This window comes from Oryza brachyantha, chromosome 11 (assembly GCF_000231095.2).
Source record: "Oryza brachyantha chromosome 11, ObraRS2, whole genome shotgun sequence".
Classification (NCBI taxonomy): domain Eukaryota; kingdom Viridiplantae; phylum Streptophyta; class Magnoliopsida; order Poales; family Poaceae; genus Oryza; species Oryza brachyantha.
Window position 1 is genome coordinate 5,128,709 of NC_023173.2, and position 25,009 is coordinate 5,153,717.

Sequence of the window (25,009 nt, forward strand, 5' to 3'; positions counted from 1 at the left end):
GATAACCTCGCACGCAAATTTTAAATTTCAGGGCTAAATTTTAGAATTAATTTGATTTTTCTCGTTTTTTTTTTGTTACTCAGCCTTGGCCTTTTCACCGTACAGGTATAAAGCTTTTCTTTGTTCCTTTTTTTACTTGCATCGAGCATTTGTGTTTCTTGAAATTTTTTGATGATACCAATCAAAGTTTAATATTTTTAAGGTAACTACATACACTTTTAAATTGGAGATTTTTTCTTGTTTTTTTGTTTTGAAACAGAGGAACAGCTCAAAAGGCTGTACTAGATCCGATGATGCAGCATCTGCAGTGGAAGATCAAATTTGAGTTAATGCGGCGTTGACTAAACACGTTAGTTGGTGGCAAAGCTAAAGTGGTTGACTGGTGAATTATGTGAGTAGTACATTGAAGCTAGCTGTTTGCAATAATCGCTTTTAATTTGGTGATAGCCAGGTTGACCTTTTTTTTTTGGGGGGGAGTGGACGTGTAACTGACGATCAACCTTCTCCATGTGGTCGTTGACATTGCAAGTACTTGACTCAAAAAATGAGCAACTTAATCAATCTTATGCCAGATATATGCTTAATCCATGTATTGGAGCTTAATTATCTTGTCTTTTTCTCCTCTAAAATGTACTCATGCTAAAAGCTGGCTAAGAGGATCCTTATTGTGTCATATATTGGTGTTGCCTAAGTTATTTCAACCTTTTTCTACCGTCCGGTCCGGTCGTTAGAAGCACTAGACTAACATTTGCCTTTAACACCTACGACCCTGTACACGGTCTGTCACCCACCATCTTAGTTACAACAATTTAAACGTTAGTAGAGCGTGACCTCCGCCACAGCGGATCAATGTTACTTCTTTGGCTAACTACTAGTCAAGCTGCCAATAAGATTGCTGCTGTGTCCTACCGTTAGTTCCCTCTACCTTGCTGCCACTCCCCCACACAATAGCTTAGGGATGCTCCACCCTGCCGTCCACCAACCTTTTTGTCAGATCCATCAAACGAGAGGCTTAAGTTGGGTGGTGTTGCCTCAACCATCCAAGCCTTTCCGTATTAACTAGCCACGACCTATGCCATGTAGAACTCCCTGCAAAAGAAGGGGAGGGACTCAACAAAGATAGAGGGTGCGCAGTTGGCATCAATGGGGATGATATGTCTCATCGCTAGTGCCCTCTACACTATCCTCACTCCCCTACGTGGTGTCTTAGGCCTCCTTTGACCTGTTGCCCACCTGCATCCTCATTGAATCAGATCAACGAGAGCCCCAGTCTACATGGCATCGCCTCATGAGTCATGAGCCTGAGTTGCTTGAGCCTTCCACTGTTATCTGTCACTGCCTTCACTCTAATAGGAGGTGAGAAGCTCCACCAAGAAATACTACTTGGTTGGCATCAAGGACAAAAGATCACCCGTGGACACTTCCATGCCATCACTACTCTTTGATCACCACTGTGGCCAGTCAGCATAGAGGGAGCCCCACCTTTATCCGAACATCATCCATGATATTGCTATGGTTCTACTAAGATATTTCTCTGCTTGGCACACATGATGCCGCTGGCGTCCATAACCTCATACCCCATGGCTCCACCGCTGACTACCACCGTGTTCTAACGGAGCCATCATGTCGCCGCCAACATGACCCCAATGATCCACCACAACAGAGTCAACACCACTAACCTCTCTCAATTACTCATGCCATCTTCGTCATCAAAGGCCACATCTAGGGGCGTCCCTGGGCCCGTGTGGGCTAGGCGACCGAACAGGGCCCCCAAAAACTATCGGCCCTAATATTTACAAAGTATACTAAGTATATATAATAGTTTTAGGATTTTTTAATTAGAAATTAGCCTAAGTTGTCTTTTATACTAAGTATATATAACAATTTAGTTTTTCAAGATTTTATCCCACAAGAAAATAAAGGTCTGGTCAAAATTCTAAATCTCTTGAAGCGAAATGAGTGTTTTCACAACACAACCATTGCATACAAAATTCTATTGACCATTCAAGTGACTGTTGTATTAGCAGAGCGGAGCAGAGCTTTTCTAAATTGAAGCTATTGGAGACCTACTTGCAAACTACAATTTCACAAGAAAGACTTAATGCATTGGCATTAATAGCACTTGAGAGTGGAATGCTGGAGAAGATTGACTATGAATATATCATTGAAGATTTCATTTCAAAGAATGTTAAAATAATATTGCTTTTCAAGTAATAGTATACAATTCTTTGTTATGTTGTTATACTTAGTGATATAAGTAATATATTGTTTGATATTTGCCATTAGTTTTTTTTTTGTTGGTACGGTTTTGGTACTAGATATTAGGCCTTCACTTAGTGCTTTGAACTAGGCCTCATATTTTCACGGGACGCCAATGGCCACATCGTCACAGGGTTCGTGCACACCACCCCTACCCCCAAACATATCTGACCCGATACTGCCTAGACACCGTCACGCTAGGCCTCTTTGCCTCCCTACCTCATCGCTCTATACCAGCACCACTTGTGTGCTGCGCCTCTCCCTCATGCCAAATTCGGTCGTGCCTCAGGCTTTTGCCCTGCTACCACTATACTCACTCGCCACATGATTTACTCTGGCGGTAGAGAGGAAGAAGGGGGTAGTGAAGGATAGGGTTTCTGCTCCTGCCCGAGGCCGCGTTCGCTGGGGTGATAAGTTAACTTATCATCCTTGTTTTTCGTACGCACGCTTTTCGAACTGCTAAACGGTGTATTTTTTGCAAAAAATTTTTATAGGAAAGTTGTTTTTAAAAAATCATATTAATTTATTTTAGATTTTCTAATAATTAATAATTAATTAATCATGTACTAATCTATTATTATATTTTTCGCGCCAGATAAGTTAACTTACCTCTGCCCCTTCCGAACACGGCCTGAGTCACCCACACAAGGACTGACATGGGGGATGTGTTCCTTCCCCTTGCTGAATAAGAAGTTAAGCATATATAGAAAAACACATGAATTGAAACCGAAATCATACCTAAAATTTTGGTTTTAGATCAAAGATCATGAGATCCAACTTTGTAAGAAAGCCAAAATGACAATAAGAATCTTTAGTAAAGTAGAAAAACGAAATAGTTGTTCAGAATTTGGAAATCACTTCCCAAATTCCAAACGACTCCAAACGAAAAATTAATTTGTATGTGTAAAATATCATCTGCAAAAATCCATTGGTCCAAAGAATACCCTTGTTGGACTTAATTAGGAAACATAAGTATAAAAAAATAATCATTGTTGGATAAATAGTGCCCATTTCTTGAGAAAACGGTGAGGTTTTATCTAGGAAATTAAGAATATGATAAAATTAGGACAATAATGCTCCACAGATGCCAGCTTATTTTGCAAGTATTTACGGTATCCAACAAGTAATTATGTAATACATATGAATGCGCAGAGCATCATAGGCCTGTAGTTTATACTACAACGGATATATATACACATTAAACCCTTCGTGTAGTCACCCTATGTGAGCCAATTTTTTCACCTAAAATTGTTGTTATTCATCTTCTTAATTTTTGCTTATTATAATGTCAACCATTGTGGTAGATTCTCATGTATATGCTCATATTGGCAAGTGAAGAGATAAGGGCATCGTCACACCACGACTCCATGAGTTAATATAATAAGTATGCAATACCTGATTGATTAGTTAATAAGTTGCAGGAGCAGATAATTTTTTTAATGCATTGTGCATTGGTCCATGTAATTTTGTTGTTTTTATATGCTTCTGTTTTTCTTTTAAATATAACTATGCATCTACGTAGCCGTTTACTCCCTGTTTCCTCCTTGAAGAACATTGACCACACATTTTTATTCTTCTTTTTTAATAACAGTATACATTGGAATATAAATTATATCCATGATCTCTATGTGTGATGTATGTACAATTGATTAAGTGATCAGTTGCTCTCTGACCTCACAACGTTCATGGATGGGCAATGCATTATGCTCAGTGAGAAGCATACCAGTCTGACAGATAATAAGATACATACATGCTGCATGCATCAATGCTATAGAGATCTGTGATTTTTTTCCCCCATTTTTTTGAGGACTGGATCTGTGACTCTCTGACAATGGTGTTTGCTGGTTGCATGGCAGATCAAGACCAAAGACAATGTTGCAGGCTTGAAGTATGGTGAAATTCCTGTTGAAGTGCCACTAGCTTCTAATATTATCATGGGGCGTATTTCCCAAACGGCTAAACACAATGTGATTTTTATAAAATAAAATTTTATATAAAAATTTATTGCATACCTTTTTAAAATCCATTCTGTTAACTTTTTATTATTTAATTCATTCACTTGTACACTTAAATAATTATCAGAAATCAGAATAATCTACCTACCATTCCTCTTCAACTGTCTAAACTCCTGCAACTTCGAACCAGTTTTTCCAAACTGTAACGCTCTACTTGTTTCAAGTTAGAATCTTATTTTGCTTCTGGTGGAGTAAAAAAAATTTCAATAATACTGCCAAAAATTTCAAGTCCCATGAGACCAATACTCAATACTGTCTTAATAAACAGGGCCTTCTTGTTCTTACCAAAGAACATGACAAATCACAGGCGAAAAAACGACAATATGCACATAATTGACAAGTATGGGGAGAAGACTTCTCTTGTGTTCTTATGGAGAACATTACAGCACATCATAGCACGAAAACAGCACTAAAAATATCAAAAACAAAATAAATACAAACATGTACTTTATTGCAGGATAAGAAACCAGGACAAATACAAATGGAGCAACCCATGGATGCCGCCTTTTCACATTGTTTCCTCACCAAAAAGGAGAAAAAGAAAAGAGGAAAAGACAGGGAAACAAATGCAGCAGAAGTGGCATTGCCATGCTTGCTGAACATGTCTGATACAGTGCATACGAAATGAAGCCCAATGATGTGAGGAGATGCAGATAATGGGCAAGAAGGCATAACCTTGTTCATCGAGGGACTAGATTCTGCAGCCAATTGGTCATTGCCAGCCTTTGGCTGCTATCTCTGTATGGGCATTTTGGTTGATTGCAAGAAGATGTCTGAACATTCAGTGGATAGCTAGGACAGGCAGGCTTGTCTCAGGATCCCTGAGCACAGTTGCAAGTTGCCCATGTTCTTCAGATACTGCAGTCAGTCACTCAGTCTCTGTGACTGATCTGATTTTTTTTTTTCAGTTTGAAGGCTTTGAAGATCATCAAAGATTCTAGCTCTGAAGTTACACTGGCTTGGCTGGTTGCTTTCAAGAATGGGATCCCACTGTAACATGATCAAATCAATCGAGATCTCTGGGAAGGGAGACGTTTGGGATCATTCCACCATAATCATTAGATGATTTTACATATTGATGCTTGGTAAGAACCCTCCTCTGTAGTTCCATAATTTTTGTCGTATTGAATAAGGGTATGATCAAACTTTTAAAACTTAACTATTATTAATAACTTTTAATTTAAAAAACTAGGACAATATGCATAGATGAGTAGTAAATAGTACTTTAGTAAAGTAAACATTTATTTAATTTTTGTATATATTTTAATAGAAAATCGCAGTCAAATATAAATTTAGAAGACCGTGTCATTGTCCAAAGCAATAAGAATTATCAAACTAGAGAGAATAACATTTTGTAACCCTGAACAAGAATACATATCGCGACTTACGAATAGACAACCTCAACATGCTAAGGGATGCTTGAAATTTAAAACATATCTCATTGTCTGGTCGATTATAAAAACAATAGTACCATACAAAATAATATTTCATTCAAATCAGAAATCAGATTTTTAGCTGTAAAAGCAACAGTGATTGGTTCTCCTTAGCTGTTACACTTTCATCCAAAATCCTCATAGTTTCCAATAAATTCCTAGTTTGTGCAAGATGCCTGACACAACACCCCAGAAGACAATCTCTCCAAATATGACATACAGCAGAGTTCCCAACCGTTGTGAGTGCCATACATTAATAAACACATGCTTCTGGATCCAACTAACCTGCAGGTTAGATAAATTAAACAAAATTCATCACAAAAAATTAGCCTCTAGAACAAAAAAAATAAGAGGAAAACATTGCTTTCATGATGAAAAAGATAACTTGCAAGTTGCAACCGTTACTTACAAGAGTATTTCCTGGTGAATCATAGTACCATCCATTGACAAATGCTGGAAATATAGCCTGTGCTGCTAGAACAAACACAAGCATGGCATTCATGCCAATCCACTCCAGGAACAAAAATGGTGTTCTAAACCCCCAGACATCAATCTATTGATAAAATAACCCAAGAAGTAAACTAACTTAAAATTAGTCATGAAATCGAGTGCTGAAATTCCATATAAGGCCTTGTTTGGATGGGCCTCAAAGTACTAAAGACAAACCATACCAAAATGTAAAAAGCTGAGAGAACAACTCCAGCTGCACCAGCCGTGAAGCAGACATAGCTGAAGCTGTAGAGTTGCTTGTTGATTGGAATGGCTGCAAGGAAGATGAATGTATGTAAAATCCTTTGTTTGTACTTTTTATCTCATTTATGATAAATAGGTTTTGTGAGAAGAGTACCATTTGTGAAGTGCAGAAGAATGCCGAGAACAAGGAGAGAAAAACCCATCAGAAGCCAGTGTTTCAGTCTCTCTTTGTGGGTCTAAAATTCAGAAACTTTTGTTTCAAAACTGTACTTTCTAAAGATGACAACAGTAGAAGTTACCGGAAAATAACCTTGAAATGAATGAGAACATGTCCGTAATGGATCCCAATTGTTCCTGACAGAATTGATGAAATTGAACTACATAACAACAATTTGTTAGACATCTGAATTACTTACAACAAAGAAGCATCTAAGATAAATTTCACTTGAACTGCAATTAACTCATGCTATCAATTACCAACCTTAATAAGCCTTCTGGTTCAAAAGGCCCAAGACACCATGATGGAGCGTCAGTTCGGAGAGGACCTGTCCTCGGTGAGCTAAATGTACAATCCTGATCAAGATTATTGCAGTGCACAAAAGTTTCAGAGTTTGCAGGTTCCAGGTTAACAAAATATAAATACTGGAATTGATTACAGAAGTACAAATACTGTAAACCTGATCACTGTAAGATCACAATTTCTACCTTTGATCTAATCCAAACTGGTTGCATATAGAGATGATTAATTCCCCAAACCATCCTATCAACATGACCAACTGCATTGCAGGCAGGGTCTAGATGACCTCTAACACCACATTGTATCTACAGGGATAAGTCAGTACTGTAGCAAATACAGAATTGCAGCTCTGCTCACATGATCAGGGGAAAATTACAAGTACCGTAAATTGCTTGCCATCGTTAACATCGCCATCGATGTGGTAGACATAGCTCCAATCCGGAACATATAGAGAGAATGTTGTGACCATGTATATGACAAATGCAATGAAACCGCCTAGCCTGTCAGATAACAGAAAGCACCAGAAATGCTGACCATTTTCAGAAATGAGCATATGTTTTTGCAGTGACAGTTAACCAAATATCATGGTAATATTTGCGCACCATTGCCAGCGGTATGCGTGGAAGATTGCATAAGGACCCGACCGAACTGTCGTAGGCCGAACTTTTGTTGTGAATGCCTCTATTAGAGCAACCACAAAGTACACCAAAGCTATTCTCTGCATTGTTAAACAGAGCTAATAAATTCTGAAGAAATAAACAGAACATAGACTCTGAACATTTTTTTCTTTCAGTAAAAGAACTGAACCTGGAGGATGCCACACCATCTTATCTTCTTCATGTCCACTCCATAAGACAGATCATCCGGTGCATGCGAGTATCCACCTTCATCCATGCGAAACATCGAATTCGACAGCACCAAAGGTTGTCACAGCATTCAAACAGCATGACAGAAACTAATTTTCCTCAATATGCACATTTTGACAGTGGACATGACCATTGAATATTCAGTTACCTTGCAGTAGCAGGCCCCAGAAGAGCATTTTCAGTGTTCTGATGGTGATCTTCTTCATGGTAGCACCCAACTTTGGAACCCTCTGCAACCATGTACACCATACAATCAGTTACCAGAATTTACCAGTAGCATGATTCATAGAAGAGGTTGCTCTTGTGCAAGTGTGTGTAGTAACCTTCAATGCGAAGGCGATTGCGATGCCGACGATGAAGAGGAAGAATGGCATGACGAAATCTGCCAGAGTGCATCCATTCCACGGTGAATGGTCCATCCGTTCGTAAGCCCCACCGGCATCATCCACCAGTATCATCAGCTGAACAAGGTAACCCAACAGTTCACATGCCCACATGTATGTAAACATTCATAGGATTCTAATTTATGTTTTTACTACTCCCTCAGGTTGCAAAAACATCTTTGACAATTAATCTCTATTGCAATTTTTTTACAAATAAATAATATTATAATATTATGAAAGTATTTTTGAAACAAATCTGCAGATATCATATCAATACTGCCAATCTACATAGTCTTTTTATAAAAAAAAATCATGTTCAAAAGTTTTAAAGATTGTCTTGAAAAATATCCAAAACAACATGTTGTCATAAACCGGAGGTAGTAAATGAAAACTGATTCTACATTCTACACATCATAAAAACGACAATTACATTTATCGCAAAACATTTGCGTAAGCACCAAATTTTAACTAGAAGTAAATAAAATTATTCATGTTTCACGGTTCAGATGGAAAGGGAAATGTATACCACAATGGTTAGCCCTCTAAAGGCATCAAGAGCGGCCACCCTCGTGCTCTTCTTCTTCCCAGGCTCCTCCACAAGAGCCAACCGCTCGTTCTCCGACGCCTCTGCAGCGTCACCGGCGATGCCTCCGCCGCCGTCTCCATGCTCGCCGGTGCCGACGTCAATGGCGTGCTGCTCTTCACCTTTCTGGCCAGCTGATGGGGCTATCTGCTGCTCCTTGTCCATGATCCTGAGCTATGTCTGAACCTAGAAATGGATTCTCGTATCAATGGAAATTGGAGCCTGTCACATCTGTATGTATGAATCTGTATCTGGTTACAAGAATTGTCTCTCTTGCTGTCAAAGATGTGTTCTTTGATAATTGGTTGCTTGATTCATTAATTATATATTTGCACTAACGTTGGATTGCCGTCCAGTGGTTAAGTACATGTTTTGTAGGATTTGTCACTGTCCATGTTTGCTTGCACTGACTTCCTGGGCGCTGATTACAAGTGTCAATACCTTGATTTCCTTACATATGCAGTCTACGCCTGAAAAATAAAAATCGGAGAACATATCTGTAAACGTTAAAAAAGCTCGGTGATGAAATGATCCAATCGTAGACAAGCAATCATAATAAAACCCTGCAACATAGGACCTGTTTGGAGAGCTTCTAGTAGCTGCAGCTTCTCATAGAATCTCTAGAAGTCAGAAGCTCTCTCAAACAGTACTTAGCTTATAAAATCTGGAGTTATAGAATCCAGAAAATGAACTAGAAGCTAAAAGCTGAGAAACCTAGCTTTTCTAGATTCTGAGAAGTTAGTTTCTCACCATCTGCTTCTCAGAACTTAAGCTCTCCCAAACAGTCATGTAGTCTTCCCTAATAATCCATGATCGGAGGCAGTGTGTAATTAACCAGATAATCTGCAAATGAGAAGAGAACCTTTTCTTTTCAAAAACCACATCACACAAAAAGTGGTTTGAACTGTTGGGAGAGCCTCGAAATCCAAGACCCAAACATATGAGACACATTCCTTGGTAGACCAAAGTTCGAAATGAAATGGAATTAAAGACCAATGAACTGAATGAGAGTGTTCTGGCTGTGTGCACTTTCGTGGTCAGAAGGCTAGGGGTGTTTTCAGAACAATGGTATCCTTATGTAATTGGTTGATATCAATAAAACTTTCATTATCTTATAAAAATCTGTAAACTAGGATAATTAAATTCGATCTGCATATTCCAACTTACAAGCCGATCATAGTATGTATGTGAATGCCAGAAGTACAATTAAAATTGTCGTGAACAAACAGATTCAGAGAAATTCACGTCTGTCTACAAAGAACAGCTATTTCGCAAATCGCATTAGAATTGTATTCCCTCAGTTTCATATTATAAGACTTTTTAGGTTTTCTTATTTCCATTCATGTATCAATGCGTATGTTTTGTATATGTGTCTAGGTTCATTAGTTCACAAATGAATTTAGGCAATGTTAGAAAGTCTTATAATATGAAACGCAGGGAATAAGTGCGTAATTTTTAAATGTTAAGGTTCTCGTTGATTAATTTCAATTATAGAGAGGAGTACGTACGTGTTGGGGGAATCAGCCGGCTGGAATGGAAGAGGACATGCATTGCCGGCTCCGTTTGGATGTGTCATTATGTACTGTACCTTGCTATTAGTTACTACATTTGGTTTCAGACAAGTGAACACAGGCAGTTGTATATAATAATTAACCAATAAGAGAAATTTTATGATTTTTGTGAAAGCATACCTTAAGGTATGCATTACATCCAAAAGTACCGATTTTTATAATAAAAAATATGGTAACTCCTAGTGTTATATATCATAGGGACTTGATAAATACAGAACCAATTGTCATGTTTGTTGTTGGAACCTATTTGGATGCCACGTCTGATTTTGTGCAGTTAAGAAAATTATAAATTAAGAGTTGACACATACAACATATCACCTCTATACTACCTCTAGAACACTAATTTATTAGCCAATCTAGTTTTTTTTTCTCCTTTTCTCTTGAAGATTGTGTAGAGATTATCTCTTGTATGAGGCATACACTACACCGAAACCTGACATCTGTTACAGGCCTAAAGGCCTGGTCAGTGTTGAGTGGTCACTGATGGGGCCGATACATTACTGACGGGCAAAATCACGTCACGGATCGTAGGCATCTTTGACGAGGCTTAAAAAGTAGGGCCGTCAAAGAAGGCGTTACAACCTGTCACGGATACCATATCAGTGACAAGCTTGAAATAGAGCCCATTAAAGATACTAGTCATCTGTGATAGGTATAATTTACAGCCCGTCACCGATAGGCATCCAGACGATTTAGCAGGATGGGCATGAACTTATTTTTGACAGCCCGTCACCGATAGGTTCTAAGCTAGTCACGGACAATGCACTCATGTCGGGCTTTTGCTATAGCCCGTCAGCGATAATAAAATACACAAAAAAATGAAATTTGTTTTTCGGCTAGCCTCTAAATTGCTAACCATGCTCTCTGAAATACACGCATATAATCCCAGAAATTAATAGAATAGATCTATGTATAATGTCACAACAGATATTTGTGAATTGCAAATATCATACTTGCTGAGCAATCATCTATAAATATATACAAGAATTAACATATACAACATGTTAATTGCAAATATTTGTGAAGCAGACAGTTAGCTGAAAGGTACGAAAAAATTGTTTAGCTTTACACCACAAGCTAGAGGGAAATTGTTCTACTTTAATTACACCACACACAACTACTCGCAATCTTTAATGAAGTAGCACTACTTTGAAGTGACATGAAAAGTTCCTTTTGGTGATATTACTTCCGAAAGCAAGAAGGAAGCTAATTCTTCTCTAATATTGCCAAAGTTGTGCAAGGAAATATTATTTATATTTGCTTGTAATAGACATAACGAGGAAAGATTAGAAAATTGCATAACGTGGTTAGAATGCTATAAGTAAACCCCTAGTAATAGAACATTACACAACCTCAAGATTTGAATTCTTCACCTGCATAATAAGATTTCGCATGTGGTGGAACACGTGGAAACCACACCTGTCGCCAACCTGTTGTTGGATAGGGAAGTCAAGGTGGTGGTGTAGGTTTGCTTTTCCTCTTTGATGCTTGCTCCCCTTTAGGACATACTCGTCCCATGCAGAGTCCAAGACAGAGGTTATATGAGAGAAGTTGTACTTGTCACTTTTTTGAGAGTTCAGGTAGTAAACCCTACTCTATTTGGGGACAATGCACACCAAAATCTAATGATATCTGCGTTCTTAATGTATTTTTTGGTTAGAAATCGTGGATATATGTTTTGAAATAGTTTCTAAGTATGGATGGATTACTTACTGTTGGTTGTGTACATACACGATGAAGTCTTTGTCTTGGTGTGCCCACAAGCAGTTTTTAATATATTCGACAACCGCTTCCAAAGAATTGTTCAACTGCGTGTCATTAATCCGCTAAGGGTCTAGAAAACCGACTTGGCTTCTTGTCCGTCGGACCTCTTTCCAACACAATTTGTAAGTGAAGAAGCTACAATTAGCATTGTACGGTGCATTGTAGTCGCATAATTAATCTGTATTGAGGGTATTGATACTTACAAGGAGTAACACTTCAACAACCCTGTATCAATCGTCCGTTGTCGAAAAAGGTCGCATACATCGTCGAATCCCATTACAGAGTACGCGGGCAACAATGGGAATGGCTCAGGACCATGGTACCCGACTATGGATGCATCTTTGTTTGTCCTTGACGCGTTCGTCCTCTCCATGTAATACCCATGTAGTTGTCGGGAATGAGGACCCATTTGGCCAAGGACGTTGTCTGCAACCAAAGGCATGCCTAACTTGAATTTCTGTCGGTTGACCACTGGAATGTCTAGGTTAAGCTTCTTGGGAGCTAACGATCCTAGCGCCTTCCCCTTGCCTTTTTCCTTTACAGCCCTTTCTAGAAGCAACCATTGGAGGCGATGACTGAGCCTAGGTTTCCTTACGACAATTGACCATGGATGTAGGGCCAAAATCAATGTTAGCTTCCACTGTGGCTTGTGTCTGCAGTTGTTGTACAGCGGTAGGAGCTAAAGGTGACGGGTGAGATGGAGTAGTAGACTTAGCCGATGGCTTAGTAGATCTAGGAGCCAACTTAATGACAATTAGGTCCTTGGGGCATTGGATGAAACTCCCACGAGCCGCCCCTAGTGTCATGATCTCGTCGTTGGGAGGGATTTGTAACGGCCATGTAAGCCAGTCATCCTTAACCATGTCGACTTGGACCTTTGCTTGTCCAGCAACCAAGTCCGCGCCGTGCACCTTCGCGTCGTGCACCTTCGTGGTATCAGTTGGCTTGTATGCTTGGCCCTTCGCAGCATCACAGCAGAAGGTGGGTGTCACCCTAACTCGTAAGACACACATGACGGGATCATGTGTGCATTGCAATCATGTATTAATGTAAGGATAGATCTACATATTGAAAATTGATCAAGTTTCGAATATGTCACTACTTACTTCAATGTGATCAACTACGGCTGCCACCGCAGGAGCTACGACCCCAACTTCTGTTGAGGCACAATTGCTTCTCCATTGTGAAGGGCATAGTTCTTCTGCAACGGCGGGAGGTGGTTCGTCTACTGGGACTACTTGTCTCTGTTCAAGCTGCTGCATTATCCTTGTCTCGACCTCAACCATCTTTGCATTAAGCTCTTGACTAAATTCCTCCCGCAACTCCTCTCGTATTTGCTCCTTTAAGCAGATTTCCTTGTCCACCTTGCTTACCTTCCTTTTCTTATACTACCAGCTATACTGAGCGAGACCAATTTTCCAAGGAACGGTCGAACCAATTCCTCTTGTGCGGCCTCGATGCTCAGGGTTTCCAAGCACTTTGGTGAGTAGGTCATCCTCTCTCTGCTTAGATTGGACCTCGCTTGGTGAGGACTCTAGGTCTGTAACTAGAGCAACCTACACAAGACAAGTTTGGTTAGATAATGGGAGTTCAAGGGCGCATGTCTATGAGGATGTGATATTTATCAAATTGCAAACTCATGAGCTATTGGTAGACTTGGCCATCCGCGGGGTTCGGGAAGGAAACCGTCCCATCGCATTGGATTTTTCGCACGCTCGTGCCCAATTTCTCGCGTGTTCATCCGTGATGTCGGCAAAAGAAGCCGGGATGTTAGACTCTCGGGCGGCCTCGTCCTTCCTTTGCCATTGGTCCATTATCCCAATGTATCCTTCCGTTCCTAACCGGTGCAGATGCTCATTCCTAGCTTGCAGCTGCTTGTGAGCCTCACTAATGGCTTGGAACTCCGGTGTGGTCTTCAATTGCTTAAATTCTTCCCAAACTTCGGGTGTGATGTGCGGGTACTCATCAAATAGGGTTGGGTTGTTCGGGTTGAGCACGTGCTCAGTGTGTAGCTTATACTTTAGGTTCTTCCGCCATACACATCTTCTACGTTGCTCTTTCCTTTAGGGCCCTCTCCGCTTCTTGGGGAAAGTCATAACATCCCTTGAACCTTTCCCAGGCCTTATTTTTCTTCGCCAGAGTCACCTGGTCCACGTGTTTGTGGATTACGCTAAAGTACTGTTGGCCTAGAATGTCGCAAATACTAGCAAACTTCTTCGTCGCGGCTTTAGGTGTTACAGGTGTTCAAGTACCATCGATCTCGGTGATGGTGTACTTGGTCTCAGGAAGTTTGTTCTGTGACCTACAGTTCCTCCCAATACCAAAAATCACATCTAGTACCATCCCGCTGCACCCAATTGAACAAAATGAAACCTAATTGGCAGATCTGGTAACTTGGGCAGGTGTAAAAGATGCGTTCGTAGTTCTCAGACTTATTCGCCTTACGCCGAACGATCATCTTCAACTCACATTGAGGGCATTGAATCAGAGGGAGCGTTGGCTTCCCCATCCATCGAGATGACACCGATGCAGTATATCCCCCATCCATGGCGGCAACGAAAGGTCCTACTGGGGCTGCATGATTTGGCTAGGGATTCGACAGCAGCAAGGAGCAAGGGCTGAGATTCACCGGTGACCGCCACCTTGCATCGCCTGCCTCGCCGCCACTTCTCTCTGATGCGAAGAACTCGAGGAGACATAGGGGAGATGTGTGTGACGATTAAAAATATTAGAGGGCCCCTTTGCAATATTATCCCCGCAGCTGTCTACCACCATCCACGTCACGATGCCATATTGGCTAAAAAGTTATCCTGACGCTAGTTTGGACCACTAATGGGCACATAATAGAGTTAGGGACGCTAAAGTGCAATTTGAGAGTATATGGACCTAGATGACACACCTCGACAAGTTTGAGGATTGCTGGTGCACTTCACTCTAAATAAAATAATTAATAACCCCAGTGGTATTTTACTACCTCTGTCCCTAAATGTTTGACGCTATTGACTTTTTAATGCACGTTTCACTTTAAAGGTTAGCGTCGAATTCATTGGGTATCTTGGGATAAACTCACCTTGCCGAAGGGAAGTGGAGGTTTGGGTTTTAGAGATATGAGATTATTTAATCAGGCCTTGTTGGCTCGTCAGGCTTGGCGGCTAATATCTTGCCCGAATAGCCTCTGTGCTCGTGTCTTGAAGGCAAAATACTGTCCTAATGGTTGTCTTGGTGATACATCTTTTACTGGAAATGTGTCACCGGGATGGAAAGGTATAGAACATGGCCTTCAATTACTGAAGAAAGGCTTAATTTGGCGAGTGGGTAATGGTAAAGCCATTAGAATTTGGAGGGATCCATGGATTCCTAGAGATCATTCAAGAAGTTTGATTGGTATGAGAGGGAGATGTAGGTTGAAATAGGTGTCAGAGTTGATTGGTGTAGATGGTGCTTGGGATGTTGACAAGATTAATACCACCTTCTTGCCAGTAGATGCTTCTGAAATCTTGCAGATCAGAATCTCAAATAGAGGAGATGATGATTGTTTGGCTTGGCATCCAGAGGAGAGCGGGCAGTTTACTGTACGAAGTGCATATAGGCTTGCTGTTAATCTCCGTGAGTTAGAGTTGGGAGGTGCTTCATCGTCGATATCCAGTGATGGTCAACGGAAGGTGTGGGATGCAATATGGAAGTGTCATGTACCTCATAAAGTACGGACTTTTGCATGGAAAATTGCCACTGATAGCTTGCCTACAAATGTTAATAAACAACGTCGAGGCCTTCTACAGACTGGACGTTGTTCTTTGTGTGGCATTGAGGATGAAGATGCTTTTCATGCCTTGTGTAAGTGTGATCATGGGCATAGTTTGTGGGCAGCAATGGAGAAGGAGTGGGGAGCTTTACCAAGAACTAGGCCATGAAATGTAGGCTCGGAATGGTTGTTAGTTTATCTACAGGAACTTTCTGAAACTCAATTTACCTTGACCCTGATGCTCCTTTGGCTAATATGGTTTATCCGAAATGAACTAACACATGGCAAGGAGGCGTGCCCAATTGTATCTTCTTGCAGATTTTTATCGGCATATGTTGACAGCTTGCTCCTAATCAAGCAATTTCCCAATGTTTCTATACAAAATGGGAAGCAAATTATAAACTACTACCCACAGAAATGGAAAAGGAGTAAGCCGAGGGTAGCTAGTTTGGTGAAGTCAGGACCTAAATGGATTAAGCCAAATCAAGGATGGATGAAGCTTAATATTGACGGTTCATTCGCTGATTGAGATAAGCGGGCAGGAATAGGAATGATCCTGTGTGATTCTTCTGGCATGCCGATCTTCACAGCCTGCCAGTCCATTCATCAGAGTAGTAGTGCTCTTGAGTCTGAAATTCTTGCTTTCAAGGAAGGAATTACCAAGGCCCTCCAATGGACCTTGCTTCCCTTGGTGGTGGAATCTGATTGTTCTATGGTGGTTAGCTTGATGACCTCTAGGGAGTTTGATAGGTCGCAACTAGCGTTTGTAATTCAGGAAGCCAAATGCATCCTGGATGGAGACAGGGAAATAGTACTCGGAAGATTAATCGCTCCCAGAATAGAGTGAGCCATGAGCTCGCCAATTATGCTAGAACTCAGGATATTTGTATGTTTTAGAGCGACAACTCTTGTAACCTTATATCACAACCAGTGATAGAGGATATAGACCATATTTAATATATTTATGCTTCCCCTCAAAAAAAAAGATGACCTCAGGTGGAAATAGAAACTTTGTCATTATAACATAATTGTTTCTTGATACACATGCTGGCCATTTGATTATTTTTACTCCCTCCGTTCATAACATAAAATGTTTGACTTTTTTGTTTGCAAAGTTTGACCATTTGTCTTAAAAAAATATGAAAATATCATTTATTTTACTTGTGACTTACTTTATTATCAAAAGAACTTTAAGCATGACTTGTCATTTTTTATATTTATACTAAATTTTATTAGTGGATTTGTCTCCCTTGTACTAAATATAGGCCACCTTGTACATGTAATCCCGTACATTTATTAGTGGATTTGTCTTCCGTGGTTTTTTTCCTCTCTACTTTAGAGATGTTTTTCACGTTAAATCCTGTGTCTTGATCTATTATTCCTAACAAATAGTATCAGACCAATCCCATCTGCTCCGGCCGCGGCGTTCGTGATCTACTCCGGCTGCGGCGTTCGTCCTTCGCGCGTTTTTTTGCCGACTGCGTCTCGGCGACTCGGCGTCATCTCGTCGCACCCGTGCGTACGGGCGCGGCAGCGGCGATAAGCACCTCCCTCCCTCCGTAGCCTGTACTACGGCCACCTCTCGGTGAAGCAACAGCAGCTTGCCGCACGTTTCACGAGAAAGAAAAGGAACAAGCATCAATTTTTGTTCTGATCTGTGACTTTCCCGCGGAATTTGCTACGCTCCCACCAACCATCGTACCAGCACCCGTTTATTTTTCAATTTCTTTGGAGATTTTTCAGCTACGTGCACACAACTTTCATACCAGGGAATTTTTTTCTCTTTCTTCAGATCTACCGTATATTTTTTAATCTACCATATTTTTTCTCTTCAATATGTTGTCCAAATTTGATATCGAGAAATTTGATGGCAAGATCAGTTTCAACATATGGCAGATTCAGATGAAAGCTATTCTCACCCAAGTTGGTGTTCGGAAGGCATTGGGGACTAGACCAGATGGTATGACTGATGACAAGTGGGAGGATTTAGATCAAAAGGCGTTGTCTGCCATGCAACTCAGTTTGTCTACAGATGTTTTGCGTGAAGTTATTAACGAGACGTCTGTGTTCTCTTTGTGGAAGAAATTGGAGGCGCTTTATATGAAAAAGAGTCTCGCAAACAAATTACGTTTGAAAAAACGTCTGTCCACAATTCGCATGGCAGAAGGTACCTCTATTCGATCTCATCTTAATGAGTTTAATTCTCTCATCATTGATCTTGAGAAATTAGATGTGAAAATTGATGATGAGGATAAGGCTATTTTACTCGTTGTCTCGTTACCTGCTACCTTTAAACATTTCAAAGAGATTATGATTTATGGTAATCATGATATCAAGCTGAGGGATTAATTGTTAGATGTAGATCTTTTCAAAAGGGTGATTCTTCTAGATCAAAGTCCAGATCTAAATCAAGAGATAGTAAGTCTAGATTATTTTGTCGCTATTGCAAGTAAAATAGTCATGATATCTCTGAATGCCCTAAAGTGAAAAGGAAGGAAGAGAAAACGAGTAGAATTCAGGAGAAACCTGCTCAGGCTAGTTTTGTTACCATTGATTCTGATGGGGAGGTTCTAATCAGTACTACTAGTATTGAGAATCAAACTGCTTGGTTTATTGATTCGGCTTGCACCTTTCATATATGTCAATATAAGGATTGGTTTTCTACTTATGATTCTGTTGATACTGGTGAAGTTGTGATTGGTGATGGTTCTCCTCTTGAAATTGCTGGTATTGGTTCTGTGCAAATTAAAACCCATGATGGCATTGTTAGGACCCTTTCAAATGTTCGCCATGTTCCTCGAATGAAACGAAATCTTATTTCTCTGGGCACTTTGGAGTCGTTGGGATATAAATATGTCGGTGACAATGGTGTTCTTAAGATTTCAAAAGGCAATCTTGTTGTTCTAAAAGGCAACAGAATTGACAGTCTTTATTTCTTGCAAGGATCTAAAGTTACAGGTGTTGCAGCTGTTTCTAGTATTGCATTAGATTCTCACACCACCAAGCTTTGGCACATGCGCTTGGGTCACATGAGTGAGAAATGTATACATTTATTTTGCAAGAAAGGTCATTTGAGCAACATTGGCAAACTTGATTTCTGTGAGCATTGTGTCTTTGGCAAATAGAAGAGGGTTAGTTTTAGTACTGCTACTCATCAGACTGAAGGAATTCTTGACTACGTTCATTCTGATCTTTGGGGTAAATCTAAGTTTCGTTCTCTTGGTGGATGTGAGTACTTTATTACATTCACAGATGATTTTTCTCGTAAAGTTTGGGTTTACTTCTTGAAACATAAAGATGAAGTTCTTCGGTGTTTCAGAAGTGGAAAGTGTTGTTTGAAAACCAAACTGGCAGGAAAATAAAGAAGCTTAGAACTGATAATGGATTGAAATTTTGTAGTGGTGAGTTTGATACTTTCTGTGCTAATCATGGTATTGCAAGACACTTGACTGTTCCGGGAAGTCCTCAACAGAACGGTGTGGCAGAGCGTATGAATCGCACTCTTCTGGAAAGAGCTCGTTGCATGCTTTCTAATGCAGGCTTGTGGAATAAGCGTGCTTTGTGGGCTGAGACGATTTCTACTACATCTTATCTGATTAATCGTTCTCCAAATTCTGCCATAAATTTTCAAATTCCTGAAGAGGTTTGGTCAGGTAAACCAGTTGATTACTCTAAATTGAGAATTTTTGGTTGTCCTGCCTATGCTCATGTTAACACACTGGAAAATTGGAGCCTAGAGCAAGAAAGTGTATATTTGTTGGTTATGGTTCTGGTGTCAAAGGATATTGTCTATGGTGTCCTGAAGCTCACAAATTGATCGTTAGTCGTGATGTTACTTTTCATGAAGATGTTTTCCTTTCATCGGGGAGTCATACTCCCCCAGTTGAAACTGAAATTGATGAAGCTGTTGCAAGGAATTCAAAATTTGAGATAGTTTTACCTACTGTTGATGTTGATTCTGATTCTTCAGTTCCCCTGCTACAGAACAAGCTTCTGGTTCTACATCTTCTAGTAACAATGATCATTGTATTGCTCGAGACAGACCTAGAAGGAATGCTTCTATTCCTAATAGATATCGTCACACTGATGGTATGACATGTTTTGCTCTTCTTGCTGCCCAAGATGTTCATGATACCGTTGAACCTTCTTCTTATTCTGAAGCTATTTCATGTGCAAATTCTTCTAAGTGGTTGACTACCATGAATGAAGAAATTGAGTGCCTTTATAAAAATCATACATGGGAGTTGACAAAGCTTCCATCAGATAAAAAACCATTGAAGTGCAAATGAATTTATAAGAAGGAGGGTATTTCTGGAGTTGAACTTGCAAGATGGAAAGCCCGTTTAGTGGTAAAAGGTTTCGACCAAAGGGAAGGTATTCACTTCAATGAAGTTTTCTCTCCTGTTGTGCGCCATTCTTCGATTCGGGTTATGCTTGCTTTTGTTGCTTTATTTGACTTAGAGTTAGAGCAACTTGATGTTAAAACTGCTTTCTTACATGGAGATTTAGATGAGGAGATTTATATGACACAACCTGAGGGTTTTGCTGTTCCTGGTGAAGAGCATTTAGTTTGTCATTTGAAGAAGTATCTTTATGGTCTTAAACAAGCTCCTAGGCAGTGGTATAAAAGGTTTGAGTCTTTTATGATTGCACAACAATATTCACGCAGTAATTATGACAGTTGTGTCTACTTTAAACAATTTTCTAATGGGTCTTTTGTTTATTTGCTGCTTTATGTGGATGATATGTTCATTGCTTCTCATGACAAGTCACTGATTGATCAGTTGAAGGCTCAACTTAGTCATGAATTTGAGATGAAGGATCTTGGTCCTGCGAAGAAAATCCTTGGCATGGAAATTCAGCCTGACCGTAAGGTTGGTACACTGTTTCTTTCTTAGAAAAGTTACATTGAAAAGATACTTGCGAAATTTAATCTTGGTAATTGCAAACCTGTTGCAACACTGTTTACTTCACACTTTAAATTATCTTCAAGTCAGTGTCCTATTAATGAAGATGGCAAAGATTACATGTCCCGTGTTCCTTATGCTAGTGCCGTTGGCAATCTTATGTATGCTATGATTTACACTCGACCCGATTTGGCTCATGCTGTTAGTGTGGTTAGCAGATTCATGCATAATCTTGGCAAAGAACATTGGAATTCTGTAAAGTGGATTCTTCGTTATTTGAAAGGTACTTCTCATTTTGGCTTGATGTTTGATAAGAATAGAGTGAAGACAAATAATGTTATTGGGTTTGTTGATTCTGATTATGCTGGAGATCTTGATAAACGGAGGTCTATTTCTAGATATATCTTTTCTTTGTGTGGTTCAACTGTCAGTTGGAAAGCTTTCACTCCAGTCTGTTACTGCTCTTTCTACTACTAAAGCAGAATATATTTCAGCTACTGAAGGTGTCAAGGAGGCTATTTGGTTGCGAGGTTTGGTTTCTGAACTTGGTATTCGACAGGGTACTAATGTTGTTTATTGTGATAGCCAGAGTGCTATTTGTTTGACCAAGAACGAAATGTTTCATGCCAAGACCAAGCACATTGATATTAAGCACTACTTTATTCGTGATATTGTTGCTTAAGGGCAAGTTACTGTGGGGAAGATACACATTGAGAACAATCCTGCAGATATGCTCACGAAGTCACTTTCCAATACTAAGTTCAAGCATTGCCTGGACTTAGTAGGTATTCATGGTGCTTAGCTACCCTTTGGGGTTTTGGAGACATTTTCTTCTAGTTCATATTTATAGGGATTTTGATTCAAGGGGAGGTTTGTTGGGTTATGACTCAAATAATCTAATCCTAATCCTAGTCGTAGTACTAGTTCTAGTCCTAGTGCTAGTCTTATTCCATGCCTATAAATATAGGCCACCTTTGTACATGTAATCCCGTACCTTTATTAGTGGATTTGTCTCCCGTGGTTTTTTCCTCTCTACTTTAGAGGGGTTTTTCCACGTTAAATCCTATGTCTTGATCTATTATTCCTAACACTCTGCAATCCAGATGACACCGAGGCTAGTGGTGACATAATCTACTCTACCTCAGCCATTGTTGGACATGGAGCAGGGAAAACCACACTGCCACAGTATGTATACAATGACAAGCGTGTGGTGGATCGTTTCGATGTCAGGATGTGGATCTGCATCTCTCGTAAACTCGATGTGCATCGCCATACAACCGAGGATCAAGGTGTGGTGGAGTCTGCCACAATGAAGAATCAAGGTGTGCAGTTTCCTAACCTTAACAACCTTAACAATCTCCATTGTGCACTGAGGGGCGTCCTACAGGAATCACAGAGGTTCCTGCTTGTGCTGGATGATGTGTGGTTTGACAATTTTCAGGATGAAGAGGAATGGGCAAAACTGCTAGCTCCACTAGTTTCTCAACATCCTAGAAGCCAAGTTCTCGTAACTTGTCGATCGAGGAGACTCCCAGCTCCTCTTCGCTGTAAACAAGTTTTTCCTTTGCAGAATATGGAGGACACTGATTTCTTGGCACTCTTCAAATACCTTGCATTTGCAGGAGAGCAGCAGCACAAACATGAGAAACTACAAGATTTTGCAGGACGAATAGCTCAGAAGCTTTGCAAGTCTCCTCTGGCAGCAAAAGTTGTGGGTTCCCAGTTGAGCAGGAACATGAATGTCTCTGCTTGGGAAGATTCTCTCAAGAGTGATAACTTAGGTGAGCCCAGGGGAGCTCTTTTGTGGAGTTATCAGAATCTAGATCCTAACATACAGAGGTGCTTTATGTATTGCAGCTTATTTCGAAAAGGTCATATGTATGAAGTCGCCGAGTTGGTTCATCTCTGGGTGGCAAAGGGGTTTGTTGCTGATTCGTCTAATCAGAGTAGGACATTAGTGTAGGATCGAACAAGATCAAACAAACCTACCAGAGGGGGGGTGAATGGTAGGGAAAAACAAAACCCAAAAATCTTTCACGGAATAAAAGATTACCTCTGTCGAAGAAATTGACGCAGGCTTGCTACCTTGATCGCGTCGCTCCTGTGTCGCCGCTATCTTGAGCGCCGCTCATGTGCCGCCGAGCAGATCATCGAATCGCGCCACTCCTATGACGTCGATCGGATCGTCGGAATCCAAAAAATCATCAGTAGATGAAAGTCGAAAACGTAGATTGAATGATCTTGACTTTATTGCATCAACTGGTATTTACAAAGTGCACCAACAGCATTCCTATCAAAATCGTCGATCTAGAATCAACAACTAAGTCTCACAAAAACACACCGGGGGCATACCCCTCGGTCTCTATTTATATCGAAAAGTCTATCACCAAATAGGAGTAGAACTCCTTATACTAATATGGCTCATCTCTTAGTTTTCCTAATCAAATCCAACATGCCAAAATCAGACGTGCTACAGTAGTCCGACTGCTACAGTACCCGCCGCGCTACAGTAATCCGATCCGGTTGCTACAGTGCCGCGCGCTACAGTAATCCAGTTGCTACAGTATCCGACGCTGCTACAGTTTCCGAACCTGTAGCAAATTCCCTTCCTTTTCTCATCCAGTTTTGATCCGATTTACTTCCTGATTTTTTCGGTGCTTACACACACAACATGTGAAGCCCGTTACGATTCCATCCCACACGGTGTTGCTCCACCATGTGCCAACTCGTATTCAATATCGTCACCTGTCATCCTCGATCGTCCGGACCTCAGCTCCTCCCTGAGCCTAGTCACGATCCCACCGTCATTGACCGATATTGATCTCAAGTCACCTGCACAACTAGAGACAAACCAACCGTTTCCGAGCACAGATATCGCAACCTGACTCACATTAGTTACACACACTCGCACCAACACCTTAATTGTTTCCAGACCAAATTCAATTTATAAACCAAATCACAAGCCAATTGTTCATCAGAAAATATTAATCATGCTTATGATCTTACAATTAGAAGATATTGGCAGGGTCTACTTCAGGGAGTTGGTACATGCTTCTTTCTTCCAGGAAGTTTGTACAAATTCTAAGAATACATCATACTATATGCATGATACTATTCATGACTTAGCAGAAGCACTTTCCAGAGGTGACTGTTTCAGATTATTTGAAGATGGTATAAGAGAAATACCCCCACACTGTTCGGCATTTGTCTGTTTATGTTGATACAATGGATCATCATAAACAAAGCATATGCAGGTTGATTCATTTGCGCACTGTTATCTGCATGGAGCCAGTAATGGATGATGCAAATAAACTATTTCATGAGGTACTACGTAACCAGAAAAAGTTGCGCATCTTGCTTTTGTGCTTTCACAACAGTAGCAAGTTGCCTCAATCTATTGGTGAATTCAAGCACCTAAGGTATTTGAACATCCACAAAACTTCAATAAGTGAATTACCTGGAGAATTGTGTACTCTTTACCATCTACAGTTCCTTCGAGTACATCAAGATGTTAAAAATCTGCAACTTAATTAAATTGCGACATCTTGAAAGATGTGCTCGTTCTAGAAGCTCATCTGGGTTCATTGGTCAACTACCCGTGCCTCAAATTCCTTATATAGGCAAGTTGACCACAGTCCAACGTTTGTTGGAGTTCTTAGTAGCAAAGCAGAAGGGACATGAAGTACAGCAGTTAAGGGATATGAGAGAGCTTAGCTTCACTTTGAATATTTTAAATCTAGAGAATGTCAGAACCAAGGATGAGGTTCAGGAAGCAATGCTGCATGATAAAGGTCGGCTCCATTCTTTGCATCTTGGCTGGAGTTGCACAGATGATTTGCATATATGGACAACAGTCTGCATTTGGATGTTCTCGAAGGTCTGAAGCCACCTCATGAACTTTCAATTGAAGGCTACAGATCTCCCACATATCCTAGCTGGTTGTTCGAAGATTCTCATTTAGTTAATTTAAGATCTCTTTACCTTAGCAGCTGCACCGCCCTGGAAAATTTACCATCCATGGTACAGCCCGTCAAGCAATTTATTCGTATAAGCCTCCACAATATCCCAAACCTGAAGACACCACTACTCATTCCAGGAGGCCTCGAATCCTTAGATATTATGGGTTGCCCGCTGCTTAGATTTGTTTCTAGCGAGGAGCTTGGAAAGCATGAACAACATATAAATTTGTTGAAAGCAGGCAATTTGTCATCCAAGCTTTCAATGATGTGGGAGACAGAGAGAGGATCACAGATATATAGATACAATATCAGGGACA

General features: G+C 40.3%; 1 protein-coding gene across 1 annotated transcript; it reads right to left on the reverse strand.

Moving 5' to 3' along the window:
• Positions 1–5,845: 5,845 nt before the first annotated feature.
• On the reverse strand, positions 5,846–8,914 carry LOC102704845 (heparan-alpha-glucosaminide N-acetyltransferase-like). The gene is made up of 13 exons (XM_015842470.1): positions 8,693–8,914; positions 8,107–8,244; positions 7,932–8,013; positions 7,725–7,801; positions 7,520–7,635; positions 7,300–7,417; positions 7,106–7,222; positions 6,882–6,973; positions 6,711–6,777; positions 6,555–6,636; positions 6,379–6,470; positions 6,117–6,260; positions 5,846–5,992 (listed from the first exon to the last, which is right to left on the reverse strand). Exons 1-13 carry the CDS (start codon positions 8,912–8,914, stop codon positions 5,846–5,848), a joined length of 1,494 nt encoding a protein of 497 aa, XP_015697956.1.
• Between the last annotated feature and the right edge of the window lie 16,095 nt (positions 8,915–25,009).